This window comes from Sus scrofa, chromosome 6 (genome assembly GCF_000003025.6).
Source record: "Sus scrofa isolate TJ Tabasco breed Duroc chromosome 6, Sscrofa11.1, whole genome shotgun sequence".
Classification (NCBI taxonomy): Eukaryota; Metazoa; Chordata; class Mammalia; order Artiodactyla; family Suidae; genus Sus; species Sus scrofa.
In genome coordinates, this window is record NC_010448.4 from 4,298,072 (window position 1) to 4,315,598 (window position 17,527).

At 51.8% G+C, this 17,527-nt stretch overlaps 1 protein-coding gene across 2 annotated transcripts in view; it reads right to left on the reverse strand.

Moving 5' to 3' along the window:
- ATP2C2 (ATPase secretory pathway Ca2+ transporting 2) overlaps window positions 1–15,202 on the reverse strand; it is a 75,943-nt gene extending 60,741 nt beyond the window's left edge. The window contains exon 1 of one of the 2 annotated variants that reach the window (XR_002344471.1): window positions 14,930–15,173. Coding sequence is in view for 1 of the 2 variants with exons in the window: in XM_003126826.3 (XP_003126874.1) it covers window positions 14,930–15,028 (99 nt within the window). In the remaining variant the exon portion in view is untranslated. Of the gene's footprint in view, window positions 1–14,929 lie in introns of both variants that reach the window. The other variant, XM_003126826.3, reaches the window with a different exon arrangement.

A 17,527-nucleotide genomic window follows, 5' to 3' on the forward strand; every position in this document is an offset into this window, starting at 1 on the left:
GAGTTAGACCCCGGTGTTTAAAGGGTTTCTGCAAACACTTATTTCTATAAGGTATTTGCTCAAAACCTCCCCCATGCCTGTGTAAAGAGTTCGTGCAAACATTTATTTCTATAACGTATTTGTTCAGAACCTCCCCCGTGCCTCAGTCTCCCGGAATGTGGGGGTTCTAACACCAGGGACTCCGTAAGCCTGCCGTGGGCTAACAGGAAACCAGGGACACACAGTCCAGCGCTTGGGGACAGCTGGGGGGAGGGGCTGGCTCCTTCTCCAGCAGCTGTGAACTGGGGGAGAGAGGGCGGGTTCCAAAAGGGCTGCCAGATTTAGCCAAAAAAGAAAAGAGAGAGAGAGACAGGACGTCCAGCTAGCTCCGAAATTCAGATAAGCAATGAATCATTTTTCAGGGCACGTACTGGGCAAACACTGCACAGGACCCGTGTACACTAAAAAGTGATTCACTGTTTAGCTGGAATTCAAATGCAGATTCTCAGGCCGTGTCCTGGACCTAATGCATCAGAAGCCGTGGGTGGGCCCTGCAATCTGTGTTTTAACACGTTCTCCAGAGGGTTCTGATGCACGTCAAAGCTGGGGGCCCCCTGGGATCTTATAAGAATACGCCTGCCTCGGCCTATCCCCAGGCCAGCTGAGGAGCGGGGACCCCAGTCATCAGCTGCCCCAAAGGCCCGGCTGATTCTCTACGTGGCCAGAGCCGAGTGGAGGGCGCCTGGCTGGGAGATGCACTCAGTCCCGAGGGCTGTTTTCAAGGCACTGCCATCGTGGAGGAGAGATGAGGCTGTCACCAACGAGCCAAGTGCTAGGTGGCAAGTGTCAGGGCCCCAGGGGAGCCCTGGGAAGCCAGGCAGGGAGCATTCTTCTGTTTCCTGGGGAGGGATGGGGGGGAGGCCTGAGGCAGCAGGGACCCCAAGACATTCTAGGAGACTTGAACCCTGGAGGCCAGACCTCTGACCTCTGGGACTGTAAGAGAATAAATCTGTATGTTTTAAGCCACCAACTTGGTCATTTGTTACTGCAGCCCAAGGAAACTGACACACCATCCATCCATCCATCCATCCACCCACCATCATTGTGGGAAGGAACCCAGCTCTCCGAGCTCCCAGACTCCCAGTCACCTATGCCCAGAACACTGTGCCACTTGTCTGCCACCAGCATTGGACTGTGAGCCCCACCGGGAAGTGGCTGGTCCTGTTCAACAGCTACCCAAGTGCTCACCTGCTCACTTGCTTACCCAAGTGCTGCTTCTAGAAGAAGGGGGCAGACAAGGGAAGGAGATGGCCAGTGAAGGGGAAGCAGAGAACAGCGAACAGATCGTGATGACAATAAGATACATCCATAGCGACAACCCTCGATGCTGACGACACAGCAGATCGACAGCTAGCATTTGAATAGCAGACATCTCGCCCTGCACTGGACGTATGCAAGCTCATTTAAACACCAGGACAGCACTGTGGGGTGGATGCAGGGTGGATCCGCATCTTGCAGACGAAGAAATGGCTGAACTGGTTGACTCTGCAGTCAGGGCTTTTAGTCTCGGCTCTACAGAAACATAAGAAAACTTCCTAGCGGATTTTGAGTTGGGCAAATGGGAGGAGAGAGATGGAAAAACACAAGTGTCTAGATCTTCCAAGTGAAATGGAGGGAGAGGATGGTGGGAGCAGGGAAAAGCCGAGCCTCAATAATGACCCCAAAGACGCCCACGTCCAAATCCTTGGAACCTGTGACCACATGACCTGACTTGGCAGAAGGGGACTTTGCAGATGCAATTAGGATCCTGAGCTGGGGCGAGCACCCTGGCTTACCCAGCTGGCTCCATGTCATCACAAGGGTTCCTCTAAGCAGGCGGCAGGAGGGTCAGAGAAGGAGACATGGGGACAGATGCATAACATGGAGTGATGGCTTTGAAGATGAAGAAAGGGGCCGCCAGCCAAGGAATGTGGGCAGCCTTCCGAAGCTGGAAAGAAGGCCAGGAAGCAGATGGTCCCCAAGAAACACCAGAAGCAAAGCAGTCCTGCTGAGATGGCGATTTGAACCCACTGCACCCATGTCAGACTTCTGACCTCCAGCACTGTAAGAGAATAAATCTGTGTGATTTAAGCCACCAACTTTGTGGTCATTTGTTACTGTAGCCCAGGGAAACTGACACACCATCTGTCTGCCTGTCTGTCAGTCTGCCTGTCTGTCAGTCTGTCTATCCATCCATCCATCCATCCATCCACCATCATTGTGGGAAGGAACCCAGCTCTCCAAGCTCCCAGACTCCCAGTCACCCATGCCCAGAACACTGAGCCACTTGTCTGCCACCAACATTGGACTGTGAGCCCCAGCAGGCAGTAGCAATTGACACCCAAATGCTCACACAGTGCTTGGCAGATAGAAGGTGCTCTGAAGTGTTTCTGGGAGAGGAGAGAGGAGGGAAGATGGGGCCTGGAGCTGTGCTGCCTGGAAGGGCTGGATGCCCCGGGGGCCGGGAACAGCAGTGGCAGGTGGTTGCCAGGGGCAACTGCAGATACAGATGGCCTAAGGGGGCTGCTGTGAGAAGGTGCAGTCATGGGTTACAGACCCCGGTTCTTCGAAGCCCCACTGCTGCCCATGGCGGGGGCTGAGCCACACGGTGGCCAGGGCAGCTGGCCCACGTCCTCAGAGAGTCCTCTCTCACCCAACAACCCTGTGCCTGTCCGTCATCTATTCCCCAACTGCCTCCTGCACACAAGGAACTCTGCCTGGTGCCTCAGGAAGGCAGATGTGGCGCCTGCCCTGATCCAGAACCTACATGAGCAAGTCCATTTACGAGATGATAGGACAAGCAGGAACGAAAGAAACCACTGAAGGACTAGAAGGAACCATGGACTACGTTAAAAAAAGAAATTCACAGTGAGAAAGGACTTTCTGAGAGCCAAAATGTAGCCAGCAACCAGGAAGGAAAAGACCAATAACCTCACGACATAAAACCAAGGGGGTCCTCTCTAAGGACCACCTCATGCAAAGCCCGGAGGTCAAAACCATGCTGGGCACATCTCTGCAGCTTCTAACACGGATGAAGAAGAATCCCCCCAACAAATGAAGCGTTCTTACTCACAAAGAAGGGAAAAGACCATAAGCTCAGGCTTTCTTTCCTTTTCTTTTTTTAAATGGTTAAAGCATATAAACTAAGAGTTCACAGAAAGGGAATAATGCTCAATAACTTTGAAACACGAAAAGATAAACTCACTTAAAATCAGAGATGCACATTAAAAAGATTCCAGTCCACCACCCCTTCCCTATCTGATAGGTCTGTTTCCAGAAGTTAGTACCAGGAGGTGCTGGGGACGGTTTGGAGGGGTGGGTGAATCGGGACAGGCCCCACTGGAGGGCAACTGGCAGCATCAAAGTTGGCAACAGACCCGCTCAAGTCCTTTCTTTTTCGGATTTACTCACTGCAGAATGGCATCTGTTCAAAGTCATCCATTGCAATATAGCTTTTAACTAAGTACTGGAAGCAACACACGGGCCACTAATAAAGGACAGGTTCAATTAATTTTAGTAGCTCCATAACGTGAAACGTGGTGCTGCCATTAAAACAAGGTCATCAACATTTTCATTTACCTTTACAGAAAGTGTAGACACATATGGTGGTACATCCTCCATACAGGCACGTGCACAAATCCTATGCGTTCCTGCATGCCTTTGTGCCTATGTGGACACCTGAGGAAGCCCGCCACCTGCAGTGGGAAACCTCTCCAGCTCCCAGGGGCTCCCTTGTGCCCTCTCCCAGCTGATGGCACACCACCCCCCCCAAGATGGCCAACATACAGACTGCTATCAACATGGGTTTGTTCTGCCTGTTGGGCTTTTTTTATTTTATTTTTTTGGCTGTGCCTGCAGCAGGCAGAAGTTCCCAGGCCAGGGATGGAACCCATGCCACAGCAATGACAACCCTAGATCCTTAACCCACTAGGCCACCAGGGAACTCCTGTGCTGGCCATCTTGGAACTCCATATAAAGGAAATTGTACACATATTCTTGCATCTGGCTTCTCTTTCTCATCTTAGCAAGACTCATCCAGGGTAATCTAAAATATGGCACAGATGCACCCATCTATAGAACAGAAACAGTCTCACAGACATGGAGAGAGGACTTGTGGTTGCTGAGGGGGAGGGAGGGGGAGGGACTAGGAGTTTGGGGTTAATCGATGCAAACTATTATATTTAGAATGGATGAGCAATGGGGTCCTTGCGGTATAGCACAGGGAACTACATCCAATCACTTGCGATAGAACATGATGGAAGCTCATGTGATAAGAATGTATATAGAGGTATGACAGGGTCGCTTTGTTGTACAGCAGAAATTGACAGAACTTTGTCAATCAACTATAATTTTAAACATTTAAAAAAAAGATTTATCCAGGTTGTTTCACGCACCGACATCACTGGCTTGGGTTGCTGTGTAGTACATTTCCAGGATACGCACCGTGCACGTAACTCTTTGCATGTCGTTGGGCATCTAGGTTGTGCCCAGTTTGGACTCTTTACCTAACGCTGCTGGGACCTTAGGTCCAAGTCTTTAGCAGACCAAAGCCCTCATTTCTCCTGGGTACAGGCCTAGAAGCGGGCTGTAGGGGCACAGCGTATACATGCCTTTAGTGACAGTCCGCACTGCCAGTTTTCCCAGTGGTGGTCCATTAGCCATCGATTGGGAAAGAAAAAAGGTGCACTGTACGGCAAGCCACACTTTAGCCTACGTCCAAATCAAAGGAGAAGAGTAGGGATTTATTAGTATAATCAGGGAAGCCACACAGACCAGGGGTTGAGGTGTTTTGGGGCTGGCAACCGGGTGGTGGAAAGAGAGGCAGTGAGAAAAATCCCTTTTGTACCTTCTTGAATCTTTTTTCTTTCTTTTTTAGGGCCACACCTGCAGCATATGGAGGTTCCCAGGCTAGGGGTTGAAACCAGAGCTGCAGCTGCCAGCCTACACCACAGCCACAGCAACATAGGATCCGAGCCGCGTCTGCGACCTATACCACAGCTCGCAGCAACACCAGATCCTTAATAGGGATTAAAGCAGGGATCGAACCCACATCCTCATGGATACTAGTTTGGTTTGTAACCAGCCGAGCCACAACGGGAACTCCCCCTCTTGAATCATGAACCTCGAGTAAGAATTGCTGATTCCAAGCCTGGGGGCTGGGCTGGTGCCGGAGGGGACAGGGATTCCTAGGGCCGGGGGCCGGGGGAGGGGGGTGAGAAGTTAATTCGGGTTGGGGGACAGAGGCTGGGGCCAGAGGAAGCCCTGAGGAGGCCAGCTGGGCTGGGGCGCACAGAGCAACAGGGGACTGAGATCCTGGGGCAAGATCAATGCAAATGAACTCAAGAGGGCCTGCCCACAACTTTTCAATTTTGAGGGAAAATCCTAAGCGCAGAAACTGGGTGGAGGGAGCACCCCCCGGCTCCCCTCTCACTGATCTGGGCTCTCACTCTAGTTCCCCAGCCTCCAGCTGTGCAACCCTCAGCAAATCCCTTGATTTCTCTGAACCTCAGTTTTCTGCTCTGGACAATGGGAATGATGCTGCCGCATACTAAAAACTGCTGAGGCCGGGGTTCTTAAAGCCCCACCTCGGGTCAAGATGGATTTCAGAGGTGGTTTTCAGTCCCTAAATCCCATCTAGGCAGTGCTGGTGGTCTGCATGTGAGTGGGAGGGTGGTGGGACCCGAGACAACAAAGATCTAACAATAGGAGGAAATGAGATCCTCAGAGTGCGTATCTTGCTGGGGGCGTGGGGGTGGGGGCAGTGCAGTCAGGGGTCAAGAGAGAAGATGGCTGAGCTAGGAGGGGGCCAATGGGATTGGGGTCAACAGGTGGTTGGCAAGGTGAGGAGCTGAGTTACACAAGGGAGGTTGTGCAATAGGTAAACAGGCGAAAGACAATGGGAGCTGGCAGGCTTACTGTTGGTGAAGGGAGTTGTACAAAGAGCCAGCACCAACCCTGGTATTCACTGCATTGAAATCTATGGTCAAATACACAAAAAATACATATGTATAGACATACACACAGGTATAAAACTCAGTATGGATCTAACAGTGTACACACACACACACACACACACACACACACACACACCTGCGCTGAGAGGGCCCAGGGGCCAGGGTACCCCAGGACCGTGAGCACCCATCCCACCAGGTCTTGATTTCTAAATACCCTTCTTCCAGTAAAGAGAGCCAAGGCTGCTGGGAGAAATGACCGCGGTGGGGAAGGTTCTTAATGAGCCTGCAATTTCTTCTTATGCAAGAAAGTGGGCAGGAGCTCAAAGGATGAGGGAAAAATGTCCAGAGGGCACCAAAAACTCGCCGTGACAAGGGGCTTCTATTGGTCAAACCTGGGACAAGCTGAGCATCAAAATAAAAAATGACGTTAATGAATTTTAACCCCCTAATTCAATCGGAATCCCTGAATTCATACTGATATGTGTGGGAATATGTCAGTGACCACACCAGTGGGGGAAGGGCAGGTCTTCCCAACACCAGAGCGCCAAGCCATGCGGGAGGGAGGATGATGGAATCAGAGAACCGCCGATTAGCAAACATGCAAACATCGTAAAAGTAACTGATTCAGGCAAGGGTCACCAACGGAAGCTAAAACTGAGCGAAAATGGGGTGAGAAACAGGCTACTGACACAGTCTCAACATGATGCCTCATAAAATACTGATTAATTGCAACGGGGAAAACAGTAACTTTATAGAAGAGCAATCTGGCCAGTAGGGGTAGAGAATTCAAGCACAGAATTCAGGCAGACCCGGGTCCAAAGTCCTAGGAGAGCTGTGTGGACCCAGGCAAGCTCCTTCACTTTCCAAGCCTCAGATCGCCACAGAGGGCTTGTAAGGGTTCAGAACAACCCGGTGCCATAACCAAAGACATTCAGTGGAACGGGGTTCTAAAAATTAAAGACACTACCTGAACGCCCATCGGTTGGGGAGGGGGGTTAAATAGACACGCCTGCACAGCCCGTTGGAAGAGAATGTGCTAGACGGGTACGTAGCGCAGCTATGTGGGAAGGGCAGAGGAGTTGAGGACCCTCAATATGCAAAAAAAAAAAAAAAAAAAGGACACTTAGGCAGTCGCTTATAAATAACAGTAACTATTGTGATCAGGTGCTGCTCTGAGTATGTCATGTGTATTAAGTCATTCCAAGAGATTTCTGATGTGGGTGCACCTATGGCCCCATTGTACAGAGAAGAAAACTGAGGCACCAAAGAATTCAGCAGTTTGCTCAAGGCCTTCAGTGGCAAGTGGCAGAACTAGACTTGGCATCCAGGTAGCTGGTGCTGCAGCCGCTCATGCTCCCCACCACAGCCTTTCTAGAACTGCACAGAAAGGGGGCCAGGACCTCCCAAGGGAACGATCATCCGATTAGCTGCAGCACGTCATCAGATGACTGCAGACTGAGGAGCTGCAGAGGCACCTCCCTCTGCCTGGCACTGAGGAGGAAAGTGAAATCAAAGAAGTGGGGGCGTGAAGGAGGAATTTCAGACTGTGCCAATCTTTACTGGGGTTTATGAGAATAAAACACTTAAGTCAAATTTTGAAAGGGAACAGGAAAAAAAAAAAAAAGGGCCAAAGAGGGAGGGAAATAAAGAAAAAAAATGTGTAGTTCCTGGTTCATAAAAGACAGTGGGAAAACAGCAGCTAACATCAGCTTAAGTCAAGGATAAAGGCAGGTGAAAACTGTCACTCAAATTTCAATATGTTGGTATATGGGGGACAGAGAGAGAGAGAGGGGCAGCCCTGTGGGGTGATTTCTGAACCTGGAGATGAGGTGCTGCTGAAAGAGACTAGCTATCTGCAGAATGTCCTGGGCAGAGAGGCACCTGCAGGATCAGAGGAGGGAGGCCATGCTCCAAGGTGTGCCTGAAATGTGGCCCGTGGAAAAGATGAAAATGAGAATGTGCAGCTCGTGTGCCAATCTCAGTTCTCCAAGTCCCCACCAGCGCCTTCAGGAAGTCTCCCTGGATTGCACCCAGACCGCCGCAGTAGCATCGCCACAGGCTAGAGGCTTCTTCTTTTTCCCGGCTGCACCTGCAGCATATGGAAGCTCCCATGCTAAGGGTCAAAATGGGGCTGCGGCTGCAGTCTACACCACAGCTCATGGTAACAGGATCCAAGATGCATCCACAAACGACACCGCAGCTTGCAGCGATGACGCCAGATCCTTAATCCACTGAGTGAGGCCAGGAATTGAATCCAAATCCTCATGGATACTATGGTGGGTTCTTAACCCGCTGAACCACAATGGGAACTCCCCCAACCCCTTTCTTACAAGTGCTGCTTCCCTTCTCGGGACTTAGCCGAGTCTGTACTTCTATACTCATCAGTATCATTACTTGGTGACTCTGCCCCACTTGGTGAGATGGGTGTTCTACTCACTGAAAGGGTCTGGCGTCTGGAGAACGGGAGAAAAGCAGTGGTTCTCAAACTCAAGTGAACACAGGAACCGCCGAGGGCTGGTTACAACTCAGACCATGTTTGGGGAACAGCTGATCTCAAGGAGCCACAAAAGGATGTGAGGGTCAAAAGAAGGCTGTGCAGAGGCTGGAGAGGAGGAAACCAAACAGCAAGAACTTTCTGGTGTCGGCAGCTGCGGCCTCACACCAGGACACCCTCCAGGGCTCAGCAGGCACCTGCTGCAGGCAGCGCCCTGCTGGCACCTTCCCCAAATTCTTAGTCATTCTGCTCGCAGGGGCCTCACATTTTCTTCTTGCAAATTATGGGCGGTTTTTTTGGTCTTTTTAGGGCCACGCCCGCAGCATATGGAGGTTCCCAGGCAAGGGGTCAAACTGGAGCTGTAGCCTCTGGGCTACACCACAGCCACAGCAAAGCCAGATCTGAGCTGCATCTGTGACCTACACCACAGCTCACGGCAACACCGGATCTGAACCCACAGAGCGAGGTCAGGAATTGAACCTGCCTCCTCACGGATGCTGGTTGGGTTCGTTTCCACTGAGCCACGACAAGGGGGACTCCTTGTCTTGCAAATGATGCAGCCAGCCCTGCCCCCACCATGGAGCACCTCCCTGGGCCTGAGCAGGGGCGGGGGCGGGGAGAGTAGGAGCCCCTGACCCAAAGTCAGAGAACCAATCTCACAATGATGACTCCTAAGGAAAACCACGACCACTTTCTTAACGAGGCATTGTGCAGAGCTGTAAAGCCATCTCTCATTTATTTTTTATTTATTTTTGCTTTTTGCTCATGCAGCATATGGAAGTTCCCAAGCTGAACTGGAGCTACAGATGCTGACCACAGCCACAGCCATGCAGGATCCGAGCCGCGTCTGCGACCGACACCACAGCTCACGGCAATGCCGGATCCTTAACCCCCTGAGGGAGGCCAGGGATCGAACCCTCATCCTCATGGATCCTAGTCAGGTTCCTTAACCGCTGAGCCACAAGGGGAACTCCAGGACCCTTTATCCTTAGTAACAAGGCTCATGACATTGGACGTGCCTCCCCTTATTCCAACCCTCGAGAGAACCAGCGAGACCTAGACGCCTTCTCATGAACAGAACCTGGGACCGGCTCACATGGCATCATCAGACACGTTCTCAAGAGCCCACATGTTTTAGCAGATTTTCCAGACTCTGAATATGTGTTTTATGTGTTTTAATCACTAGCCTAACATAATATATCATCTAGACCTTCCAGGGGCCAATTTACAACAAAGAGCAGTGATGTGACGCTAGTGCCACTTTTGCATCTGTGACAACAATCTCCTGACACAGGGAAGGGACGCAAGTTTCTCAGTGGCTCAGAGAGGAGCTGGCGGGAGAACAGAGCCGTCGCATGGCATGTGCTAATGGTGTCAGCTCTAAATCGTCACACCTTCAGAGGATAATCACATTGCAGGCGAGGCTGCCCACGAACCGGGTTCTCGGCACAGAGCTCCGTGCCACCGCTGATGAGTCCCAAGTATGCTAATCAACACGACGCCTGGCACTCACCTTAGCTTCAAATGAACCAGCCGGTTCGACGGTTATCAAATGGCGGCCTCTCAAATGGGCATCTGCAGGCTGCTTGCTGGCAACTGGGCTTAAGTGTGAGGGTGCTTGTCCTAACCTAGCAAACCAATTCTTGATCTATTTAAATGCTCTTTTGTACGGACACATGTAAGGAGATAGTCTGCCTGAGTTTTATCAAAATCAACAATCCAAAGAGTCTAAATCAAGGCCGGAACTCAAAGCGAATGAAAACATTAACAGAAACACACAGCTATGGTGCAGGCCATGCCACGCGTGGTCTCATTTAAGGGATTCTTTCTACCACTCCGGTAGGCAGCCCCCGACCACCCTGCCTCACCTTATTCACATCCTCGTGAGAGCCAGCCAGGCCTAGACTCCTTCTAATGAACAGAACGTGCCAGAAGCAATGAGACATCACTTCCAAGACTGGGTTATTAAAAGGATCATTCATCCTTGGGGAAGCCAGCTGCTGAGCCATGAGGCCGCCCACGGAGTGGGGCTGCAGGGGGATTTTGCCTGAGAGGGAGCTTGCAAAGGGACCCCTTCCTGTCCACCCCAAGAGCCTTCAGATGAAACCACAGCCCTGGTGAGAGCTGGATGGCAGCCACATGAGAGACCTGTAGCCAGAAGCACCCACCCAGCCCACCCCCAACCCCTAGATCCACAACCCAAAGGAACCAGGAGATAACAGATGTTGTCTCCAGCTGCTGCATTTGGGAGTGACCTGTGGGACAGATATTGACAGCGAACACAACCAACTGACGTCACTGGCTGCGTTTTCATAAGACATCACCAGTCACACCGAAATGCAGCGGCTACATTTGTTCTTCATACTGTGATTAGAAGCTTAGTTCAATTTTAGAGGAGAGTTCTAAGCACAGGGCTACGTTTACTGCAAGTTTTAGGCTTATACTTAAGTCACATCTTGATATGCATAATTTCAGACAATATTGGAGCTGACATTTTTTCGGGGTGGCATATAGTGCTAAATTTTGAGAAAGACCAATGATACGTATGTGTATTTGTGTTTGTGTGTGTAAACATCAGAACTCCTGTTCTTGCAACCCAAGTGTGATCTCTTAAAAACGCACGTCTGATTGTGTCTGTGCTGTTTACTGCATGCCTCACATCTAGCACACGTGTGAATTGATGAATGATGGTGATGCCACAAGGTAAAACCTTTCAGCCATTCCCTGTTGCTCTACAGATGGAGCTCAGATTCTTAACAAGGCTCCACGCGGTCCCCTATTGCAGCCTCATCCTCTCCCACCAGCCCTGGCATCCTCATTCCCTTCTGCCCGGAACTCTCCAGCAACTCTGCCCTTCCCCCTCCTAGCATCTGCCGTTCCCATCAGTTGGAATCGCCTCTTCACTCAAGAGTCAGCTATCCTCTGTGGTTTGGGACCCAACTCTGCCCACCAGGACAGGGGGCCACAAGGGCGAGGGCTGTGTGCGTCTTTTTCTCCCATCCCTGGCAGGGAGCCCCATGAAGCCGGGCTGAAGGAATGTGTGCCCGTGACCCAGGAGTGCTGGAACCCAGACATCACCCTGCTGAGCTCCAGGAAGATGAATCAGTTCACTAGCCAGGAAGACAGCATGGGATGGAGCCATGCCAGTCTTTGCTAAGAGATGGGAGGCCTGAGGGTCAGAGGTAACTTTTCCAGACTTGGCACGTGTCATCCAGGAAGCAGGAATTTCTGGTCCAACGTTTTCCTCACCCAAAGTTCAGGTCATCAGAGAGAGCTTTTTTCCATTAATAAAAGGGGGTCTCCTCAATGCTTTTCTTTCCATTATACCAGAAATGCATCTTTGGAGCTTTAAGAACTGTGCTGGAGTTTCGTTGTAAACTCAGTGGGTTAAGAATCTAACATAGTGTCTGTGAGGATGGGAGTTCAATTCCTGGCCTCGCTCGGTGGGTTAATGCTCCAGTGTGGCTGTGGCGCAGACCTGCAGCTACAGCTCTGATTCAACCCCTAGCCTGGGAACGTCCATATGCTGCAGGTGCTGCCGTAAAAAGATAGATAAAAAAGATAGGACGTTCCTTTATGGCTCAGTGTTAAGGAACCCGACTAGTATCCATGAGGATGCAGGTGTGATCCCCAGCCTCGCTCAGTGGGTTAAAGATCCAGCGTTGACATGAGGTGTGGTGAAGGTCATTGACGAGGCTCGGATCCTGAGTTGCTGTGGCTGTGGCATAGGCCTGTGGCTGCAGCTCCAATTTGACCCCTAGCCTGTAATTTCCTTAGGTGCGGCCCTTAAAAAAAAAAAAAAAAAAAAAAAAAAAACCTGTGCTGATTCAGCCACAGGTGCTCTTGTCTGACCCCCTGCACCCCACCCCCCATCGCTCTGGTACTTTATTCTCTATCACACCTGAGACCATTGGATCTTACGCTAAACATCTGTCGGTTGCTCCGTAGACCGTCAGCCTCCCGCGGGAAGGCTATTTTGTGCCCAGCTGTATCCTTACCACCTGTCGGACCTGAGAGTCCCAATAACCTCCACGATCACATGAACACAATCACCCAGCTCACCTGGGGTGGGGTGGGGAGGGGGCACGAGGCAGCAAATTCTCAACCATAGTCAGTATTATAACCTGGGGTGCCTCCGAAGTCCAGAGGCTGCCCCCAACATCGCATGAACAAGTGCCCTCAAAGGGCTGTGACTGTCGTGGAAATGATCCCGGTAAACGAACGGGGCTTCTCTTTCCAATTTTGTTGAGGAAAAAAAGAGCCCCAGGTGGTGGATGTCGGTGTGAGAGCTGAGCTGGCAGGAAAGACATCCCCTGGCCCAGCCGGACTCCTTCCTCATCTCACTCTGCATTTACCTTTATTGCAATTTCCTGGGTTTCACAGGTGCCTTTAGAGAGACGATATTTTCTCAGCTAAGTCATCACACCCCTTCAGGGTGCAGCTGAGAACAGCTCCGCCACGCCAGGTGGGTGAGCACCCCCGCCCCCACTGCCTACCTTCGAGGGTCCCTTTGGGAAGCTGGGGTGGGGGAGGGCTTGAAGCCCACTTTGTTTTTTCCGTTTTTTTTTTTTTCTCCTCTTTTTAGGGCCACATCCAAGGCATATGGAGATTCTCGGGCTAGGGGTCAAATCGGAGCTGCAGCTGCCAACCTACGCCACAGCTCACAGCAACGCTGGATCCTTAACCCACTGAGCGGGCCCAGGGATCGAACCCGAGTCCTCATGGATACTCGTGGGCTTCGTTACCGCTGAGCCACAGTGGGAACCTGTGAAGGCCACTCTGGTGCAGAGATCCAATTCACCATGCCATCTCTGTTCATGTGACACCAGCCCCATACCTGGCACACCTGGATACTCTGCAAGCCTGTGCATCCAGACCAAATGCGATAGGAACCAACCGCATCAGGAGTGTTGGCAAAATACTCAGCTGATGCAAAAATCACAAGATGGGAAAGAAATAGGAAGAGTTACAGAGAACAGACAAGTGTTGGCAAACGAACTTCAAATTCCTTTAACAGAACGCCTTACACAGCACCTAGGGAGAGAATTGGATTTCGGCCGGGTAGTGGAACTCTATATTCAATTCACGTTTCACACACACGTTGCTTCAGTAAAACAGATTATTTGAGAACTGCCGCTACTCGGCCCTGTGGTCTACCTTTCGAGCACCAGAATTCTCACATTCACGTCCATTTATCAAATACTCTTTTTTTTTTTTTTTTTGTCTTTTTGGGCCGCTCCCGCGGCATATGGAGGTTCCCAGGCTAGGGGTCGAATTGGAGCTGTAGCCACCGGCCTACACCAGAGTCACAGCAACGTGGGATCTGAGCAGCGTCTGCAACCTACACCACAGCTCACCGCAACGCCGGATCCTTAACCCACTGAGCAAGGGCAGGGACCGAACCTGCAACCTCATGGTTCCTAGTCGGATTCGTTAACCACTGCGCCACGACGGGAACTCCCAAATACTCTTTTTTAAATGCACAAATATATTTAAGACTCATACAACCAACAAGTTCTGACCGTTGTCAAGTTTTCTCAGCTGATCTCGTGCATTAAAAAGTAAATGAAGGTTTCCCTTCAGGCCTCAAAAAGCCGGGGGACCACTGCAGGAATTGTATTTTTGAATGACTGATTCCAAAAAGCGCAGTGACCCAGAGACGCTTTTGCAGAAATTCACTGCTCTCTGCTCTTGTATGACACTGCGTTCTGCTTACAAGCGAAGGAGAAAATTGAAGCATCGCCCCTTGAACTTGTTCAGTCTCTGGGTTTTCCATGTGGAAGGGTTTGCAGGGACAGCTTTTGTCAGTTTCTCTATTAGTCAAAACTCCCCCTGGCCCTAGAATCCAGTTGGTTTATCCTGGAGGGTCCCCTGGAGGGGATAAAGTCAACAAACTAATCTGAGTGGTTTTTTCAAAACTGGGAAGCAAAACTGGGAGGCTCGGTCCCTCATCATTTCACCCTAAAACATCTGCGCAGCAGTTTTTGTTTTGGTTTTTTACGTGGCTCTCTTTTTTCTCCCCCAGCGCAAGATGCTTTTAAAAAATGCAATGCAAATAGCAGCCCGGGTGGGAAGACCGGGGAATTTAAATTCTCTGGAGTCAGAGAAACCCGGGTTTAGTTCCTAACTGGGTCATTCGCTAGCTGTGTGCCACCTTAAGGGACCTATTTAACGTGTCTCGGCCTCAGTTTCGCATCCGCAAAATGGGCTGATACGTGAGGGTTAACCGGTGAGCGAAGGGCCGGGAGCAGAGCTGTTTTAACCCTGCTCAGGGCTGGCGTTGCTATGAAGACGCCTTCTTCGCAGAGCTCAGGGCGGGCGGGCGAGCTGGGGGCGCGCAGCCCACAGCGCGCGCACGGAGTCTTGGGGTGGGACGGGGTGGGACGGGGTGGGACGGGGTGGGACGGGGTGGGACGGGGTGGGGGTCACACCGCACACCCCGCGCCGGGTCGCCAGGACTCACCAAGGTGTCCAACTCGGCCCCCTCCAGCGGCTCGTACTGGTGACTCGCACGCGAGAAGGCGAATTTCTGCAGGAACTTGGAAAAGCGTCCTTTGACCATGGTGAGCGGCCGGAGGCCTCTTGCCCAGGCTCCCGTCCCGCCGGTGGCCGCGCCTCCCTGCGTCCCTCGGTCCCTGGCGTGGCCGAGGCTGGCTGCGCGCGCCCAAGCCTCCCGGGCCAGGCCCAGGTTTCCAGGTAGCCGCCTACCTGCCCGCCGCAGGTGAGGCCCCGCCCCAGGGGCGGGGCTGCGCACCCGGGCGGTGCTCAGCACACCTGGCCCCGCCCCGCCCCGCCAGCCTGCCTGGAACTTTCCCGCCTTGGGCGGCCGCCCAGGAAAACCGGGGGCTGCAGGAGCGCCTGAGAGCTAGGGCTGTTTTCCAAACTTGCCAGGTCCTAAGAAGCATCTGGAGCGGGGGATGGGGTGGAGAGAGGCGGCAAACGCTTGTTTACAATGCAGATTTCCAGACCCCTCCCTCCCCTGAGTCACTGGGTCTGGAGGGGGCTGGGAAGCTGGACTTTATCAAGGAGGCAGGTCATCCTCCGGGGGAGCCACGTGTGGTCAGCTAAGGTACTGGGAGCACGGTGAACGGCGCTGACTCAGACCCTTACCGCAGCTGCGCGGCTCCGGACCAACCACGTGGCCTTTCTGAGCCGGGGATCCCAGTTTGCTATCGAAGAAGGGAAAACGAGGCCCTCACCTGAAGAGGGGCCCTGGGAGTGAGACCCAGGGGCAGGAGAGTTCAAGGACCCCACTGCTTTGGGGCTGCTTGCCTGGTCGGTGAGCGCTTTATCCTCACCTGCAGGAGATGGGCTGCCAGCGCTTGCGCATTGCGCGGCCTCAGGCAGGTGGTGTAAAGGGTTTACAGCCGGATAGAGCCTCCTTCCTAGAGGATTTGATGGCCCGTGTTGTCTAGAAGAGCTCGTGGCAGAGCTCGGGGCAGGCTCGTGGAGCACATGTGGTTGGTGTGGGTGTCATCACGGCTTTCACCACCACAGGGCTGCGCCCAAATGGCCCTCAGGAGTTCCCTGGTGGTGCAGCAGGTTAAGGATCCTGTGTTGCCACTGTTGTGGTTCAGGTTACTGCTGTTAATCTGGTTCCATCCCTGGACCAGGAACTGCCACGTCTTGGGCTTGGCCAAAAGCCAAAAAATAGAAAATAAAAAATTTAAAAAAATTTTAAATGACTCAAAGTATGTGCGTGAATGTGCGGTGTAGACGTTTGGTTCCCAAGCCCCAAGTGGATACAGTGAAACGTGCAAGGGCTTTGGCTTCACAGGTACTAGAATCCAGAGCAAGACCCTGCACTTAACAGGGAGGTGGCTTTGAGAAGGCTGTGCCACTCCCCTCTGCCTCAGTCTTCTCACCCGCTGAGCGGGGTTACTTAAGGACTATAGGACAGGGCATGTGTATGTATCCATGAAACTGTGCCACCCCTTTGGAGCCAATGTTTGCCACTTAGCCACAGCTGCTCCCCAGGGGGTGGCCCCTTGGCCGCTTTGCACCTTGTAGGCTTGTTCTCCTGCCTCTTGCCCCTTGGCAGAAACCCTGCTGCCCGGCTCCACCCATTTCAGCAACGACCTGGAAGTAATGGGAAGCACAAAACTGGTGTGAGGCCATCAAGATTGGAATCCCAGGCCTGTTCCTTTCAGATGTGTGCCCAACTATCATCACCTCTTTCCATCTCAGTTTGCCCAGCCAGAAAATGGGAAGGACACGCCCTATCTTTAGGAGTCAGGGTCCCAGCAAAAAACAGATGGTGCCACAAACTGAGTGCTTGGAGAACACATGATAAGCAGACCATTTGTGTGTGTGTGTGTGTGTGTGTGTGTGTGTGTGTGTGTGTGTGTGTTGGGGGGTGATGTGTTGGTCAGATGCCTCTCTTGAGGGCCCCACCTCTGCTCCAGCCCAGAGTTGTCAGAATTTGTGGCTCAGGTATGAGAATGCCCAGGGCACTCAGGAAGTAAATTCTGGGTAGTGGATATTGTGCAACACCCAGGGCTCTTGGGATGGGAAAAAAAAGATAGAGTGGCTCACAAAGAAAGTAGCTTCGTGTCTGGACTGGCTGGGTGGGCACGCTGAGGCTTGTTTAAGTTTTGTTTTAGTGGCACTGTGATCAGAAAATATAGCCCCCATGCACCTACAAACTTTTCTTAACTTATTGAGACTTTGTATGCAATTGTGAATATTTCAATCCCACTAGACAAATTCGTATCTCCTTTGTAAGGCAATGGTAAGCTCTTCTTTGAAAATTCATTCTGTATTTATTCATTCTTTCTGGCTACCTTGTTCATGTCTAACTTTCTGGCTACCTTGTTCATGTCTTTAGTTATTTGGAACTAGTTAAGCGGAAAGATAATGAAGAGTTGAAAATTTCTCAGGGTCATTGCTCCCCTGTCTGCTTTGTCCTCTGGCCTTTAGCCTGCCAAATTCTAGAGTCTACTCTCAAGTGATCGATTTGGACAAGACAGTCGGCTGGGAAGCGTTCTGAGGCTGGCGGTTCTGAGAGTGATCCTGAGGCTGTGGGCAGCCTTGAGAGTCCAGGGCACGACCCAGCTCGAAG